The 19,628-nt window shown below is 42.2% G+C and overlaps 1 protein-coding gene across 2 annotated transcripts in view; it reads left to right on the forward strand.

The window, feature by feature from the left end:
- The window catches only part of gmcl1 (germ cell-less, spermatogenesis associated), a 71,797-nt gene extending 53,624 nt beyond the window's left edge, over window positions 1–18,173 (forward strand). The window contains exons 11-15 of one of the 2 annotated variants that reach the window (XM_084324321.1): window positions 732–801; window positions 926–1,001; window positions 5,934–6,079; window positions 13,422–13,509; window positions 17,105–18,173. In XM_084324321.1, the coding sequence (XP_084180447.1) occupies window positions 732–801; window positions 926–1,001; window positions 5,934–6,079; window positions 13,422–13,509; window positions 17,105–17,245 (521 nt within the window). In that variant the 3' untranslated portion in view covers window positions 17,246–18,173. Of the gene's footprint in view, window positions 1–731; window positions 802–925; window positions 1,002–5,933; window positions 6,080–13,421; window positions 13,560–17,104 lie in introns of both variants that reach the window. The other variant, XM_084324322.1, reaches the window with a different exon arrangement.
- Window positions 18,174–19,628: the final 1,455 nt, after the last annotated feature.

The following is a 19,628-nucleotide window of genomic DNA, read 5'->3' on the forward strand; positions in this document are numbered from 1 at the left end:
TGAGCCCAGGACCGTGGATTGTTGCCAATAAAGACGTGTGAATGGCCAATCAGAATCGAGAAATTTGCATGCCGTTGTATAATATAACGCTAAAACTCACCCCAGTCTCCTCGGGCCGTTGGGCGATCAGCGTGGAGTAGACAGTTTTCAATTATGGGATGTCGAAATACCGGATCTATTTCCAGGTTGTATAATAGTATATACGTCCAAATCATGTTGTTTTTTCGAGTTATTTCCACCGATCGATGTTCACTGTGTGAAGACTGAGTCTCTCTAACATTAGCGAGTGCCCGGACCACATATGGAGTGAGTCCTGCCGGGTTAAAGGTTGACATCCGGTTTTTCGATCTGCCGATCGGCCACCAGATGGCGCTCTTGAACCGCTAGAGGATTGAGAGGAGCTCAGAACTGTGTGTCAAGGCTGCAGAGGGGAAATATGATTCCGATCACAGATTTTTGAAATATTGATATCAAAGACGAGTTCCGGCGTCCTCGGCAACTTGAGCATGGCGGGGAATGACGAGTTCCGGCGTTTTCGGCAGTTAAAGTGTTAAGAAAGAGTGCAATAAATGATTTTATTGAAAAAATAAGAATCGTGTGAGAGAATCGTGATCTCAATTCTTAGAGAGAAAAATCGTGATTCACATTTTAGCAAGAATCGCCCAGCCTTAGGGTGTAGTGTTATTCTTTGTGTGTGAATCCTGTATGAACTAGTTATTCTCTTTCTACAGACTGGCTAACGGCAGTCTACAAGAGTCAGTGGTTCGCCATGCTGCGGACAGAACATGACAAAGATAATGGGTAAGTGTTCCATCTTTAACCCTATAACTCTGGTATCAGTCATCTTTAACCCTATAACTCTCTGGTATCAGTCAGTCATCTAGTGTGTTGTGTGTATGTTGTGTGTGCGTGTGCGTGTGTGTAGGCCACAGGAGGCTAACAGAGAGGACTTGGAGCTCAGCAGTATGCGATGTGGCAGGAAACTCAACAAAGATGGAGATGTGAGTTTGACAGTTTGTCTCAAAACCCAGTGTTTCCAGAAATATTAATATTGTTAAGATAAGATATTCCTTTATTGATCCCCTTGGGGAAATTCAGGCATCATAGCAGCATGGGGGGGGGGGGGGGGGGTACAGGTAGTAAAAACAACACAAGCCGTGTAAACAAATAGGTCAATATCATTTACTATCTAACTAACTGAAATATATATTCACAGTATTCACAGTGTCACATAAGGTGCAGTATGCATAAGGTAGTGTTATAATTTACTATCTAACTAACTGAAATATACATTATTCACAGTATCACAGTATCCACATAAGGTGCAGTATGCATAAGGTAGTGTTATTGTCCTCCTTGGTTTCCTATTGGTTTTAGGTCGATGTCTGGCAGCCGTCCCTGCCCAGTGCCCACTGTTGTGGAGCCTGATGGACGCTGGTATGAAGGACCGTCCGAGGCGGTTAGTTGAGTGTCGGAGGGGGTATGAGTTTGTGGCTGAACGTGCTTCTCATCTTGACTAGCTCGTCGTAGAGGGGGTGGGAGGGGTTCTCCAGGATGGCAGCCAGCTTCCTTCTCATCCCCCTCTCTGCCATCACCTTTAGTCTAGGTAGCTCGACTCCCACCACGGAGCTAGCCTTCCTCACCAGCTTGTTGAGCTTGTTGGTGTCCCTTGAGTTGGTGTAGCCCCCCCAGCATGCCACAGCATAGAAGAGGACGCTGGCCACTACAGACTGGTAAAATGACTGCAGCAGTCTATTGCACACGTTGAAGGACCTGAGTCTCCTCAGGAAGAACAGCCTGCTCTGTCCCTTCCTGTAGAGGGCCTCTATTCAGGATACTCCAGTATTATGTCTTTAATATTGTGATATTATTCAGGATACTCCAGTATTATGTCTTTAATATTGTGATATTATTCAGGTTCAGGATACTCTAGTAATTCTATCTTTAATATTGTGATATTGTGGTGATGATGATGATGATAATAATTCTCAGTTTTTTATTTTCATTATATATATATATATATTTGTTCTTTCTATGTGGGTCATTATTCATTGTCTGTGTGTTTTATTTGTAGCCCTGTTAGCGCGAAGCTAGCAAGAGGCTCTGGGTCAGTCATCTCAGCCAATTTTTCTAGGTGGCAGCATGCTGGCTGCCCCGCCCTCTAACCACCACAGGGTGGCGATAAAGTAACACATGAGAACCAACAGAGAATAATGAGATGGATCAGACAATATTATCTTTGCACTTGCCCGAGAACAGACTGCTCATAGTATTGACTGGAGGACTGGTGTTTATTCAACCCCAGACAGTCTGTACCAGATGAGCAAGCTTAGATTGAGAACTGTACAGAGACTATGTACTATGATGTGCTATGCTTTCTACTACAACCGTGTAGAATAAAAACATAATCCACCTCATTATACCCTGAGTCAGTGTAAAAAGTTTAATCTCGGCTGTAAATGAGAACACAATCTTTCAACATGGGTCTTCCAGCTAAATTGGCTTGTCATGTATGACCACTGATTGGCTCGTCATGTATGACCACTGGACTTACTAGGGTCCAGTATCATCTCCTCACCACACCACTGCACAAAACTTTCAGTGAAATTAGCAGAAGGACCTAAGTCTTTGTGCAGTAGGCTGAGGAAAGCAATGTCAGTGGATGTTTAGCTACATTCTAACAATTTACAGTAGATATTTAGCTACATTCTAACCCTCCACAGTAGATATTTAGCTACATTCTAACCCTCTACATTAGATATTTAGCTACATTCTAACTACAGTAGATATTTAGCTACATTCTAACTACAGTAGATAATTAGCTACATTCTAACTACAGTAGATATTTAGCTACAGATATTTAGCTACATTCTAACCCTCTACATTTGATATTTAGCTACATTCTAACTCTACAGTAGATATTTAGCTACATTCTAACTCTACGGTAGATGTTTAGCTACATTCTAACCCTCTACATTAGATATTTAGCTACATTCTAACTCTACATTAGATATTTAGCTACATTCTAACTCTACAGTAGATATTTAGCTACATTCTAACTCTACAGTAGATATTTAGCTACATTCTAACCTCTACAGTAGATATTTAGCTACATTCTAACCCTCTACAGTAGATGTGTGTTTGTGAATGTATGTAAATGTGTAAACCTTAATTGTAGATGGTTTATGTCTAAACCTCTATGGTAAAGATACTACACCTCTATGGTAATGAGACTGAACCTCTATGGTAAAGAGACTGAACCTCTATGGTAAAGAGACTACACCTCTATGGTAAAGAGACTACACCTCTATGGTAAAGAGACTACACCTCTATGGTAAAGAACCTATATGGTAAAGAGACTGAACCTCTATGGTAAAGAGACTACACCTCTATGGTAAACAACCTCTATGGTAAAGAGACTACACCTCTATGGTAAAGAGACTACACCTCTATGGTAAAGAGACTACACCTCTATGGTAAAGAACCTATATGGTAAAGAGACTGAACCTCTATGGTAAAGAGACTACACCTCTATGGTAAACAACCTCTATGGTAAAGAGACTGAACCTCTATGGTAAAGAGACTACACCTCTATGGTAAAGAGACTACACCTCTATGGTAAAGAGACTAAACCTCTATGGCAGTGTTTCTCAAAGTGGGGGGCGCGCCCCCCTGGGGGGGGCGCAGAGGCATGACAGGGGGGGCCTTGAGATTTATAAAAAAGTTTTTTTTTTTTTTTTTTTTGGATTACAGAAAATGATCACTAAAGTGCTATCTGTTGCAGCTGCACTGTTCTCCATGAAAATACCATTTCTCAAAATCTGAAAATCATTATTTAATAAAACACAGAAAAGGATCACCAAGTTACTCTGGATAAAAAAAAACTTTACAGACAACATTGAGACAAAGCTTCCTGACACATCTCCATCCAAACTCTTGGAAGAACTCTTTGAAATCTCATCTGATACCACCTGGAGAGCTAGTTTCAGAGTGTGGTGCTGAGTACCAAGTATCTCATCTCATGGCCCACCAAGTATCTCATGATGCAGCAGTTAAGGTGTTGATACCATTCAGCACCACATACAGTATCTGTGTGAAGCTGGCTTTTCATCCATGACAGCTCTGAAAACAAAATATAGGGCCAATTTGAAAGGTCACGATATTGGTGTTATTTCAATAAATTTAAACATGGCCCATTTCATGACTATTTTGTTGGGGCGAGGGGGGGGGGGCCCAAAATATTTTGGTCCGCCAAAGGGGGGCCTGACAGAAAAAGTTTGAGAAGCACTGCTCTATGGTAAAGAGACTACACCTCTATGGTAAAGAGACTACACCTCTATGGTAAAGAGACTACACCTCTATGGTAAAGAGACTGAACCTCTATGGTAAAGAGACTACACCTCTATGGTAAAGAGACTGAACCTCTATGGTAAAGAGACTGAACCTCTATGGTAAAGAGACTGAACCTCTATGGTAAAGAGACTACACCTCTATGGTAAAGAGACTACACCTCTATGGTAAAGAGACTACACCTCTATGGTAAAGAGACTACACCTCTATGGTAAAGAGACTGAACCTCTATGGTAAAGAGACTACACCTCTATGGTAAAGAGACTGAACCTCTATGGTAAAGAGACTGAACCTCTATGGTAAAGAGACTACACCTCTATGGTAAAGAGACTACACCTCTATGGTAAAGAGACTGAACCTCTATGGTAAAGAGACTACACCTCTATGGTAAAGAGACTACACCTCTATGGTAAAGAGACTACACCTCTATGGTAAAGAGACTACACCTCTATGGTAAAGAGGGCTGTCCCCGACTAAGGATTTGGATAGTCGACTATGATTGGCCAACATTTGCCGTTAATCGACTATTAGTCGACAAAAAAAAAGAAGAAGAAAAAATATATATAATATATATATATTTTTTTATCATTCCATTTGGGCTGTGGGGGGTGCTTAATGTCTGAAGGAGTCGACTGAAGGCTTCTTGTCCTCTGCAAAAGCATGCAATTGGTCCACTGATGGATACATCTTGATATTTGTCTAGTCTAGTGTGTTCATTGGCCGGAGTGTGGAACGTCCCGGGAGGACGCACCCCTGCTGCCTCGGCTAGAGCCGCTATCAGTTCTATCTTTAATCTTATAAAATGTTCAGTTGTTATCACTATCAGCTCTATATTAAAATTTTTCAAAATGTTCAGTTGCTATCGCATGCACTCATCTGTGTTTCACGACACACATGGGTGCATTCTTACCAGCTGTTCGCCTCTTTTTAATGCAACATGCAACACTAATATCACCGACATCTAAGAAGGGAGATCCCCCCTTGAATTGGCCCTTCTAAGGTTTCTCTCCTCCACATTGCCTGTGGAGCATTTTTTCCTATTGTTAGGTTTTTGTGAGTTTTTCCTTACCTTCGCGTGGGGTACGTCTGGGAGTGTTGCATGCATGCATGCATGCATGCATTTATTTTGAGCTTATGGACCTTATGGTATTCTTGTTTTTTCTTGACTTACTGTGTTACTATGTATTTTTTCTTTTTTTTTCTTCTTGACTTGTTTAAAGAAGACGTGTCTCTGTTAAGCACTTTGAGCTGCACTCCGTGTATGAAAGGTGCTATATAAATGAAGATTATTATTATTATTATTATTATTATTATTATTATTATTATTATTATTATTATTATTAGATGGGTGAAATCCTCTTTCAGTGCCTCTGTGCCTGTTTTCTTAGGCAGTTAGCCTCTGGTATGCGTGCCATTAGCGTTAGCCACGCTTCTAGGCCTCTTTTCTTTTGGAAATAATGATAAAAAGGCAGTCGACTACGGTTCCTTTCGACCGATTAGTCGACTAATCGACTAATAGGGGTCAGCCCTAGTGAAGAGACTGAACCTCTATGGTAAAGATACTGTGTTTTTCCTTCCTTCAGTACTGCTGGCGCTGGACTGGCTTCAACTTTGGGTTCGACCTGCTGGTCACCTACACCAACCGCTTCATCGTCTTCAAGAGGAACACCCTGAGCCAACCATGTGGGGGCGCTGTGAGCCTTCAGCCACACAGACACCTAGCTTACAGGTCAGCCACTCAGTCGCCACCTTGAGGACAACAGCTATATATGTTTTGTTTTCTTAATTCTTAACCTGTTACAGGGTTCGCACAAGGTCCTTGAAGTGCTTAAAATGCAAAAAAAAATAAAGTCAAGGCCTGGAATTACTAGCCCATTTTTTAACAAGGTCCTTAAAAACTAATTGAAATTCAAATCAACCATTCACATTGAAAGTTTTGTTCATCCATGATAAAAAATTTCTGAATCAAGTGTAACTAATTGTTGGAAATTGGTTTTAAGCCATTCAATAAAAAAATGCATTTGAGGGCGGCTAAGTGGCGCAGTGGGCAAGACGCTCGCCACTAACGCAGGAGATGCTTGACTGGTCGTTCATACTAACACAATTGGCAGTGTTAGGGGTGGGAAAGCTGGTGGGTGGGGATTGGACGTTGTGGACAGAGACTCCTACAGGTCGGTTGGTGCGCCTGTACAGCAGAATCAGGAAGTAACGGGGGCAGCGTGAGCCTCGCCACTGAGAGATCGCGCTGTACAGGTGAAAAGATGCGACAGCTGCCTCCTCGTGTATCGGAGGGGACACGTGATGCAAGGCTTGGTCCTCACTGCAGCCGACCAGTGGGAGGCATAGTCTAGCAACGTTCGAGACAGGGGAGGGGAGAATTGAAGGGAGAATTGGCGAGGCAAAATTGGGATGGGAGAAAAAGAGAAAATAAGGAGAAAAAGTGGATAAAAAAAAACTGCATTTAATTGGTCGCCAAAAACGACTTACGCCGTTTTTGCCCGCCATGTGTTGAACGCCAACAACGGCGTAAATCGTTTTTGGGATCAATATTTAATTTTTTCGCCATGGCATTCATAATTCATCCAGCCTCCCTCCGGACTGCAGCGGCACGCCGTATGAGATTGCAACGCCTCAATACCGCCGCCGGGTGGATGGTCGGGCGAGTTACACTCTCGCCAAAACCGGAAGTGGTGATCGGTGCGTCGAGGAAATCCCTCCGGCAGTCATATCTTGTTAGGTGGATCCAGACAAACACTATAGTGCATTTGGATCACTTTCGAAACGCAATAATCGATATGATTTCGGCGTTTATTGCGCCATACAAACCGGAAATGGATCTAGGAGATTGGCGTCAAATAATTGGGATCTTTTTCCTCCAGTCTCATTGGCGAACGGTAAGAGGACACTAACATTATTTTCAGCCCGATTGTTTATTCATTTCACTGCAAACCATCTGCTCAACATATCAACCCATACTAAATAAAGCCGTTACTGACGATCAAGGAATTATAAACGACCCCCCCCCCCCTTTCCTTCACGCATGATGAAGCATAATGTATACCGATCATATACGTTTGAATTTTTTAATATAGCGTGTATAGGAAAGAAACGCCAATCGATAATCTATCATATGCTTCAGGGCCTATTACAGCAGAAAACCTTAAAAACATACTTATATTCTAGACGGTATTAACACAACAACACGGCTGTACACTGCAACGAGATTATCGCAAATTGCCCCTTAATTTGGCCCATGCGAGTGGAAAATAATATTTGGGGGCAACCTTGCAAGTAGTGATTTCAACCCTTCATTCGCATTTCACTCCTAAATTAATCCATACAAATTGGATAAAAAAATAGTAAAACATTAGCCTACAACCAGGGCTGTACAGTGCGACATAATGTCACGGTGCTATGAAAAAATCTGTCTGCAATGAATGAATTTACGACGTGTTTCAAGGTCATGCGAATTCCGCCAATCCACGCGTACGATGTTATTGAGATTGTATTTAATTTTTTCGCCATGGTATTCATAATTCCCTCACCGAGCCTGGTCTGATACAGTGGGAGCCTGCACAACAGTGCAACGCTTCAATACCGCCGCCTGGTGGATGATCGGACTAGTTACCAAACCGGAAATGGATCGAGTCGATCTCCGTGCATCTGGGAAATGCGTCCGGCAGTCACATATTGTTGCGGGACTCTAGACACACATCCGTGTATATGGATCGCTGCCATAACTCAATAATTGATATGATTTGGGCGTTTATTTCGCCATACAAACCGGAAATGGATCTAGTAGATCGCGTCAAATAAGTGGGATCTTTTTCCTCCAGTCTCATCGGCGAACGGTAAGAGGACAGTAACGTTACTTTCAGCGTGTTTGTTTATTATTAATGCAAACTGCTCTAATATATCACCCATACTACATAATGCATTTACTGACGATCATGGAATTATAAACGACCCCCCCCCCCCCGTTCATCCGCGCATGATGAGTCATAACGTTTAGGATCATGTACAGTTGAAATTTTTAATAATTATAGCGTGTATCGGCAACAAACGGCAGTTATAATCTATATATGCGTTTATGCCTATAACTCACGTTCTAGGAATTACTGCAGAAAACGATAAAAACATATTTATATTCTAGACGGTATTTTCGTATGAATCTATGAATGAAAAAGTATAACGTTCCTACATCCTGAACGATAGATAATCGATGTTGAATGGGCCATAGTAATGTCAATTTAGCAATACAATTTAAAAAGTTATAGCCCTGCAAAGAAGGTGAACATCTCCATAGGCTTAGAGTGGTGGCAGAGAGTGGTATGAGAGGGGCAAACTGTGTGGCAGTTAATGTGTTAAATGCCCTTTTAAAATGAAAAATAGTACTTTCCAATTTTTGTGGGAACCCTTATGTCTGTGGGAACCCTTATCTATGGACCTCAGGGAATGTATTCCCAGTGTCAGAGATATTGTGTCTGTTACTATGCTTGAGTAAATTTCATTTAGTGATGAATCTTGAGTGTTATTACATTATTGGGATATTATTACATTATCGGGTGCTACAAAGCTGCATAAATTGGGTATTTCTGCAAAGCCAAGACATTTGTGGATCTAAATAATCTGAGTGCATTCATGTGTGATGATGTGGTTAGTCATAGTTGCTAGGGCTGGGCGATATGGCCTAAAAATAAAATATCAGATTTTTTCACACCACATCCAATTACGATTTTAATTGATTTTTTTCTCTTAAAAACTCGAAACGCCAAGGAAATCATTCAAATAAGCTTTGTTTTTATTTGACACAAAAATGATCAAACCAAGATGAATTTCCCTATTGGGATTGAAGTGCAAACCTAACTTTCACCAATCTTCACTTTTATATAACAAAATTATATAAAAGGTTACTCTTGATCAAACAAAGATGAATGTCCCTATTGGGATTAATAGTGCAATAACTTGCTTTTTCACCAAACTTCAAAACAAATAAAAGGTGCCTCTTGATCATCAAACAAGAATGAATTTCCCTATTGGGATTAATAAAGTTTAAATCTAACTTTCACCAAACATCACTTTTTGTAAAATAAAAGGTGACTCTTAAAATCTTTTTGTTTAGTTTTTTGAAAATCGTCCTAAATCATTCATTCGAATGAATTGATTAAACGCCCAGCCCTAATAGTAGCCATTTGGAGGTGGTGACATCATTTTTCTTTTTAACTTGACCTCACTGTATAAAATGACCTATTGTGCCCTCTAGGTGCCCTCTGTATTTCTCCCCCAGGCAGCAAACGGTGATGACCAATGCAGTCAAGACCAACAGGAATAAGAGCAGGAGATCATTTTACAGATCAGAGGTGCAGAACCTAGTTAGGTGGAGTGAGACCAATAACCTCACCCTGAATTCTTCCAAAACGAAGGAGCTAGTCATCGATTTTAGACGTAGCAACGTATCCCATCTCCCCATTACCATAAATGGCTCAGAGGTGGAGATGGTGAGCAGTTTTACATTTCTTGGGGTCACTATTTTAAATGACCTGAGCTGGCACTCCAATAACTCTTTGTTAAAAAGTCCCAGCAACGTCTTTTCTTTCTTAGGAAACTGATAGAGTTCACTAATAACAGGGTGATTCTACACAACTTCTATCGCTGTGTGATTGAGAGCGTTCTTACTTCCTCCTGTACTATATGGTTTGGTAAAATTACAGACCAAGAGAAGAAATCTCTGAACAGAATTGTGCGTCTCGCACTGACGCAAGACAATCGGGCTTAGCATGCCAGCTCTAGAAGAGATCTATGGTGCCAGGCTGCTTTCCTGTGCCTCTGGCATTATCAACAACTATCACATGCCAGTGGCGGCTCGCCACTAGGGGCGCTCGGGCGCCGCCCCCCCTCAGGCCCCTGGTTATATGAGAGAAGAACAAGAAAATGTTTTGTTTTGTTTTTTGTTTTATAGCCCTATAAATAATATAAACATGTTTAAAATGAATAATATTTACTCATTTTAAGTATGTTTGTGTTTCCAATGCACAATATAGCGTTAATATATCAAATAAAAAATACTCGTTTTCCTGAACAGGAAGTGACTCACTTTTTTTATTTTTTTATTTTTTTGTATTTCTCGGCCCGGGCTAGACGCAATAGCGCTCTGAGTGCGCGTCACTGTTTGATCGCTGTATCCGTCGCAGCCAATCAGTGCGTAACGCGTTGTGCGTTGAAATATGACTATTATGTTGGAATCCGGGCGCGATTTGAAGCGGTCTAGGCAGCAGCGTCAAGAATTTCTGTAGCCACATTTCGCGGAGACGCTCTCTGATTGGCCGACGTCAGTTTCTTTTTCCGTAGCAGCATTTCGCGGAGACGATCTCTGATTGGCCGAATCCAATTTCTATGTTCCAATTCTAGCTTGGTGGTAGAGATAGTTGTGTTGTTGTGACTGAGATGCAGCTATTTGTCTTAGAGCGTGACTGCAAGTTCTTTCGACGGTTAAGCTTAGGCACTCTTTCAAAGTTGGTTAAGGTTAGAGTTTGTCTTAGAGCATGGCGATAGAACGCCAGGTAGTTTGCAGTCTGTTCAACGCGGAAATGGACAAAGAAATCAAGTACTGTCTTGTTGTGGTGCTAACAGCTAACAAGCTATATGGCGGATGCAGTCTGGACAGTGGACAGTGGTCTGGATATACATCATCAACAGCGGATTATACACTTTATCAAGCCCACCACGTTTCAATTAAACAAAGTGAGTTTATGCTGTTGTGTTGTGAGATGCAGCTATTTGTTGTTATCTCACACAGTACTTGTTGGCTATAAGCTATATATGGATGCAGTGTGGAGGGACATGCACAATGGACAATGGAGTGGATATACTTTATCAAGCCCTGCTGCCTGCTCTGCTGTCAACTTAACAACAACAACAACAAGGTAGATTTGCAATATTGCTCGCTCGCTCTCTCTCTCTCTCTCGCTCTCTCTCTCCCTCTCTCTCTCTCTCGCTCGCTCTCTCTCTCTCTCTCTCACTCTCTCTCTCCCTCTCCCTCTCTCTCTCTCTCTCTCTCTCACTCTCTCTCTCCCTCTCTCTCTCTCTCTCTCTCTCTCTCTCTCCCTCTCTCTCTCCCTCTCTCTCGCTCTCTCTCTCTCTCTCTCTCTCTCTCTCTCTCTCTGCCTATGCGTGTGTTTGGAGACGGAGCGAGTTTGTTTCTAACGTTTCTATTTATATATTGTTTCAAGTTGTGAATTAGACTGTACTTTATTTGGCCAATGCGTGGTACATGTTTGGTATAGCGCCCCCTAGCGCCCCATCTGGAGAATAATCCAGGAGCCGCCACTGTCACATGCTCTACCTCTCGGTTTACTAAGAGCTTCTTCCCCAGTGCTGTGCGCAGCCTGAATAACTCCAAATGCTAGATTTGTATATTATCCTATTTTATTTTGGTGTGTTATTAGTCAGGTTGTGGAAGTGCTGTTTCTGTGTGTCTGTGCATCACGCACTTTGATTATATGCACTTTTACTGTAAATTGTGCCTCTATGCATTATGCACTTTACTATGATATGCACTTTAGGGGATGTTGATATCAACCTTAGCATTTGTCCTTTTATACTGTCTGTGTTTTATTTTTTATTTTTTTGTACTGTTTCTACTCTGCTCCTGTATTGGATTAGTTGTAGACACACATACAGGAGCAGAGTAGAAACAGTACAAAAAAATAAAAAAATAAAACACAGACAGTATAAAAAGACAAATGCTAAGGTTGATATCAACATCCCCTAAAGTGCATATCATAGTAAAGTGCATAATGCATAGAGGCACAATTTACAGTAAAAGTGCATATAATCAAAGTGCGTGATGCACAGACACACAGAAACAGCACTTCCACAACCTGACTAATAACACACCAAAATAAAATAGGATAATATACAAATCTAGCATTTGGAGTTATTCAGGCTGCGCACAGCACTGGGGAAGAAGCTCTTAGTAAACCGAGAGGTAGAGCATGTGATAGTCGTTGATAATGCCAGAGGCACAGGAAAGCAGCCTGGCACCATAGATCTCTTCTAGAGCTGGCAGGCTAACCCAGATTGTCTTGCGTCAGTGCGAGACGCACAATTCTGTTCAGAGATTTCTTCTCCTGGTCTGTAATTTTACCAAACCATATAGTACAGGAGGAAGTAAGAACGCTCTCAATCACACAGCGATAGAAGTTGTGTAGAAATCACCCTGTTATTAGTGAACTCTTTCAGTTTCCTAAGAAAGAAAAGACGTTGCTGGGACTTTTTAACAATGGTTCTGGTATTGGAGTGCCAGCTCAGGTCATTTGAAATAGTGACCCCAAGAAATGTAAAACTGCTCACCATCTCCACCTCTGAGCCATTTATGGTAATGGAGAGATGGGATACGTTGCTACGTCTAAAATCGATGACTAGCTCCTTCGTTTTGGAAGCATTCAGGGTGAGGTTATTGGTCTCACTCCACCTAACTAGGTTCTGCACCTCTGATCTGTAAAATGATCTCCTGCTCTTATTCCTGTTGGTCTTGACTGCATTGGTCATCACCGTTTGCTGCCTGGGGGAGAAATACAGAGGGCACCTAGAGGGCACAATAGGTCATTTTATACAGTGAGGTCAAGTTAAAAAGAAAAATGATGTCACCACCTCCAAAGGGCTACTATTAGGGCTGGGCGTTTAATCAATTCATTCGAATGAATGATTTAGGGCGATTTTCAAAAAACTAAACAAAAAGATTTTAAGAGTCACCTTTTATTTTACAAAAAGTGATGTTTGGTGAAAGTTAGATTTAAACTTTATTAATCCCAATAGGGAAATTCATTCTTGTTTGATGATCAAGAGGCACCTTTTATTTGTTTTGAAGTTTGGTGAAAAAGCAAGTTATTGCACTATTAATAAATTAGCTCTGTACCTGTATTCAAATGTGGATTCGTCCATACATGGCAAATACGATCTCTGATCTCTGATCTAATCTCTGATCATTCACAATAGTCAATAACAGTCAATTGATCAATCAATCACAAACCAATCAATCATAACTTAACTGTCTGTCTGTTTCTGTTCAGGCTGCGTCTCGCATCGTTTGACAACAGTGGGAAGTTGCTGTCATGTCGTTCCACTGGCTACCAGCTGCTCACGCTGGAGAAAGATCAGGTTGGTTTATGTCCACTGGCTACCAGCTGCTCACACTGGAGAAAGATCAGGTTGGTTTATGTCCACTGGCTACCAGCTGCTCACGCTGGAGAAAGATCAGGTTGGTTTATGTCCACTGGCTACCAGCTGCTCACGCTGGAGAAAGATCAGGTTGGTTTATGTCCACTGGCTACCAGCTGCTCACGCTGGAGAATCCACTGAGTCTCAGTACACAGAGACTCGGAAAGGAGCTTCTATCCCCAGGCCATCAGGATGCTCAATGACTCTATGTAACATCATCAACCCATCCATCTACACTCATTGCACACACTCACTTTAAACAAACACTCATCTTAACACTCACTTTAAACACTACCTTATATTTATCTATTTATTAAAGAGATGTGCACTACATTCATACCTCATTTGCATTAGCACCTTGCCTTAACGTTTTTGTACCTCATTGTCTGCATTTTTACTTCATTGTACTTAGTGTACTTTAGGTTGTACTTTAGTTTGTATATTGTATTGTATATTGTATAGTGTTATTCCTCTTTTACTTATCTACTGTATGAAGCACATTCTCAGGGGCTCATACAGAACCAAGCATTTCACTGTAAAGTACATGTACCTTATATGTGACAAATAAAAACAAACTTGAAACTTGTAATGGGCGACAGTGGCTCGGGAGGTAGAGCAGTCGTCTGGTAATCCGGAGGTTCCTGGTTTGATTCCCGCTCCTTCCAGGCAGCGTGTCGAAGTGTCCTTGAGCAAGACACTGAACCTCTTAATTGCTGCTGATGAGCAAGTTGGCACCTTGCATGGTTGCCTCTGCCGTCGGTGTGTGAGTGTGTGAGTGAATGGGTAAAATGTGAGGAACAAATTGTAAAACGCTTTGGATAAAAGCTGCTATATAAATGCACCATTTACCATTTAATAGAGACTTGTGGGAGGCATCATTGGACTCTGCAGATAGTTCCACTGTAGAGATGCTCTTACTATTCTATTCAGCTCAGTGCTACTTACTTTGAGAGCAGCTGTACAATTGTTAGGGACTTACTTATCGTTAGGGAAGGTAATCATAAGTACTTATCGTTAGGGAAAGTAATCATAAGTACTTATCGTTAGGGAAGGTAATCACAAGTACTTATCGTTAGGGAAAGTAATCACAAGTACTTATCGTTAGGGAAAGTAATCACAAGTACTTATCGTTAGGGAAGGTAATCATAATACTTATCGTTAGGGAAGGTAATCATAAGTACTTATAGTTAGGGAAAGTAATGACAAGTACTTATCGTTAGGGAAAGTAATCACAAGTACTTATCGTTAGGGAAAGTAATCACAAGTACTTATCGTTAGGGAAAGTAATCACAAGTACTTATCGTTAGGGAAAGTAATCACAAGTACTTATCGTTAGGGAAAGTAATCATAAGTACTTATCGTTAGGGAAGGTAATCATAATACTTATCGTTAGGGAAGGTAATCATAAGTACTTATAGTTAGGGAAAGTAATGACAAGTACTTATCGTTAGGGAAAGTAATCACAAGTACTTATCGTTAGGGAAAGTAATCACAAGTACTTATCGTTAGGGAAAGTAATCACAAGTACTTATCGTTAGGGAAAGTAATCACAAGTACTTATCGTTAGGGAAAGTAATCATAAGTACTTATTGTTAGGTAAAGTAATTGTTGTGGAATATTTTTAATTAGCCAAACAGTGAAACTAGAAATTCAGATGAGTCAAATTGTATAGAAATAGAACATCGTTTATTATCCGTTTCCATGGCCACAGAAAGAGTATGCTCAGTTTACAATCTGAGACAAATGTGTACACACAAAGCGTCTGACCAGAAAGTGACAAAGAGCTCTGGTCAGACTTACCATTAAGGCCATTAACCGATTTGCGGCCAACCACGTATATATACGTGATTGGGAGCCAGCGCTTGACGGCCAACCACGTATATATATACGTGTTAAGCTTGTTTTTGTTTTTATTCTATTTTAATATCCAGGATGTTGTCACGGAGCTGTATTTTGGCTGGAAAATGCATATTGGGACTCCAAAAGTGCAGTACCGGCCAGATCCTGGTATTGGCGCTGTCTCGAGAATGCAGTTTCCCCTGTTGCAGACCGGGTGTCACTTTTTTTCCGCTCCGGGTTCGTTTAAAAAAAAAAAAAATTTAAGATTTATTTTTTGGCGTTTTATCGCTTTATTGCTACTGGGCAGTCCAGTAGAGAGAGACAGAGGAGGAATGGGAGACAGAGTGGGGGGAAGACATTCGGCAAATAACGACGGGTTCGGGAGTCGAACCCGGGTCGGCCGTGTCGCGGCTGAGCGCGCTATGTGGTTCGCCACTGGGGCGCCCGGGTTAGCTTTTCTGTTAGCCTAAAGCTATGACTTCACCAGATCGCCTGGAATACTTTTTGCGACGCCGAATTCAGTATGCAGTATGTCCATCAGCCAATGGACATATCGATCTACCAGATGGCGATCAAATAACTGGGAAATTCTTTTTGGAATCCAACCGGCCACAGGTACGAGCGATTTGACGTCAATTTCAGCCTGATCGGGCCTTGTTCTCATAGCCATCCACCCGGTCAGCATATGATGTTGCAATAACGAATGCCATTATTGGTAATCAATAATCAGAAACGACCCCCCCCCCCCTCCCTTTCATGCATTCATGGTGGAACATGATACCAATCATATGCATTTTGATTTTTAACTCTAGCTTGTGTAGGGCCGAAACGCCAATCGATTTAATGTTATTAGCTTAGCGCCCTATAACTAGCTTTGCAGGAATTACCCCAGAACATTCCGGTATATAGTTCATATTCACGACGCTATAAAACGGGAACGTATTGATGAAAAAATTATTTCTTTATGCCATATTGAAGCGAAGGTTTATACTGTCAATTAACAATGACAATGAACACATAGCAATAATATAAAATATAGATTTAGCTCTACAAACAACCTCACGCACAGTGAAAACCTCAAGCTGGCCTCATAGTCTAATCCCAATGGCCCTGAATGTGTTAAGTACAAAGTTGACAAAAGATGACGAATTAATAACAGATCTGACAAGAAAGGTCAACAAAAATGCCCTAGTGAGAAAATCAAAACAAAAGAGGGGGGGCTTTGTTACGTCTCACACACGAACTGGAGACCAGGCCAAATGTCATATCTCCTGGCCTTTTGGCTGTTGTTTTAAGAAACACTGTCAGACTGTCACCCTAGTGTCTGAGCTGTACAGAGAATATGTATTTAACACAGATCTATGGACATGATCATATTTAGTCACATTAGTCTTTAAATGGTAAATGGACTGCATATATACAGTATAACGGCTTTTATCCAAAGCACTTTACAACTTGTCACTCACACATTCCATGCAAGGTGCCAACATGCTCATCGGGAGCAGTTAGTGGTTAAGTGTCTTGCTCAAGGACACTTGGAGACGATGCCAGGAGGAGCTGGAATCAAACCAAGAATCTTCTGATTGCCAGACGACCGCTCTACCTCCTGAGCCACTGTCGCTTGTTTTTTTTGTGCTCCTGACAGCAACCAAATTTCCCACTGAGTATTAATGAAGATTTCTCCTCTCCTCTCCAGGAGTATGTTGTGATGAATCTGGACAGTCGGCTGTTGTCATTTCCTCTCTACATCTGCTGTAACTTCCTGTACACCTCGCCTCAGACGGACCGTCGGATTGATGCCCCTGAGACTGAGGGCAGCACCCGGAGCGCCTCCTGATGGCCACTCAGAGAACTGCATCCCTCCAGTCCGCTTGAAGCCTTTTTACAACGCATCGGCGTTTCTGGGTTCCCGTTTTGCGCTCTGATTGGCCAAGTCATGTGACATGAGCGCCAATCGTGGGACGGCAAGTTTCTACACTGGTTAAGCTTAGGCACTCTTCGAAGTTGGTTAAGGTTAGAGTTTGTCTTAGAGCGTGACGATAGAACGCCAGGTAGTTTGCAGGCTGTTTCGACACGGAAACGGGCAAACACGCTATTGGGCGCACATGTCACATGACCTGGCCAATCAGAGCGCCGGAAACGCGGATGCGTTGTAAAAAGGCTACACGCCTCCAGTCCTCTTAACCCCCCCCCCCAATCTGTCCCAGTAGAAATACACCAATACTGATCCTAGTACAGGATATCAGACTGGTGTAGGATATCATACTGATACTGATACTGGTATGGTATAGGATATCAGATGTGTACTGATATGAGATGATATACTGATACTGGTATGAGATATCAGGATATTAGGCTAAACTCAGTATTAAAGAATCTCCCCAATACTAAAAGCTGATGCCAAGAGCCGCATGGAATGTGTCATAAATAATCTAAATGTCCTAAATCATATCAAAGCCACTTGATGTATGACCTTTTTCACGTACAGAAGGATGTTTGATTTTTTTTGTTGTTGAAAAGGGGGACATTGCATAGTAAATATATTTCACCAGATATTGTTATTATAAGCATCTGTGGTGGTGCCTAGGTGCGGAGTGACGATCCCAACTAGATTCTATCTCAAGAATACTTCCTTCATCTTTAAAAAAAAAACCTTTTTCCAATTACAGTGTCTCTGTAGTTTTTGACCAGAGACCCCAATCGAACGGACCTCAGTCAAAGCGTGGGATCAACACTGTACCGTGGGATCAACACTGTACCATGGGATCAACACTGTACCGTGGGATCAACACTGTACCGTTGGATCAACACTGTGGGATCAACACTGTACTGTGGGATCAACACTGTGGGATCAACACTGTACCGTGGGATCAACACTGTACCGTGGGATCAACACTGTACTGTGGGATCAACACTGTACCGTTGGATCAACACTGTGGGATCAACACTGTACTGTGGGATCAACACTGTGGGATCAACACTGTACCGTGGGATCAACACTGTACCGTGGGATCAACACTGTACTGTGGGATCAACACTGTACCGTGGGGATCAACACTGTGGGATCAACACTGTACCGTGGGATCAACACTGTACCGTGGGGATCAACACTGTGGGATCAACACTGTACCGTGGGATCAACACTGTGGGATCAACACTGTACCGTGGGGATCAACACTGTGGGATCAACACTGTACCGTGGGATCAACACTGTACTGTGGGGATCAACACTGTGGGATCAACACTGTACCGTGGGATCAACACTGTACCGTGGGATCAACACTGGGATCAACACTGTACCGTGGGGTCAACACTGTGGGATCAACACTGTACCGTGGGGATCAACACTGTACCATTGGGATCAACACTGTACCGTGGGATCAACACTGTACCGTGGGATCAACACTGTACCGTGGGATCAACACTGTACCGTGGGGATCAACACTACCGTGGGGATCAACACTGTGGGATCAACACTGTACCGTGGGATCAACACTGTACCGTGGGATCAACACTGTACCGTGGGGATCAACACTGTGGGATCAACACTGTACCGTGGGATCAACACTGTGGGATCAACACTGTACCGTGGGATCAACACTGTACCGTGGGGATCAACACTGGGATCAACACTGTACCGTGGGGATCAACACTGGGATCAACACTGTACCGTGGGATCAACACTGTACCGTGGGATCAACACTGTGGGATCAACACTGTACCGCTCCATGCGTGTGTCTCCCTGCCTATAACCACTCATGACCACAAAGGACATTGTGTGCTTTATGGAAAATCCTGTTGGTTTATATCTAAATATTTAGTATTTACTTATTTTTGTATAATTTACAAGTCAACCATTTATTTCATTCCTTTAATATGCCTTTTTTTGTATTATTTATTTTAAATTTCTTATGGAGGAAACTGTGTTGAGCTGCCAATAAGATGTTCTCGCAGTGCTGCTGCTCTGGTGGCTGAGGTGTGTCGACACTGCTGCCCCGAAACCAACCAACCAACCAGGCCGGGCCGGGCCAGAGTTACCCCCGTGTTACCCAGGCTACCCTAACCTGACCTACCTTAACCCAGGCTACCCTAACCTGACCTACCTTAACCCAGGCCACCCTAACCTGACCTACCTTAACCCAGGCCACCCTAACCCAGGCTACCCTAACCTGACCCACCTTAACCCAGGCTACCCTAACCTGACCCACCTTAACCCAGGC

Source organism: Notolepis coatsorum (assembly GCF_963971535.1).
Source record: "Notolepis coatsorum genome assembly, chromosome: 11".
Lineage (NCBI taxonomy): Eukaryota > Metazoa > Chordata > Actinopteri > Aulopiformes > Paralepididae > Notolepis > Notolepis coatsorum.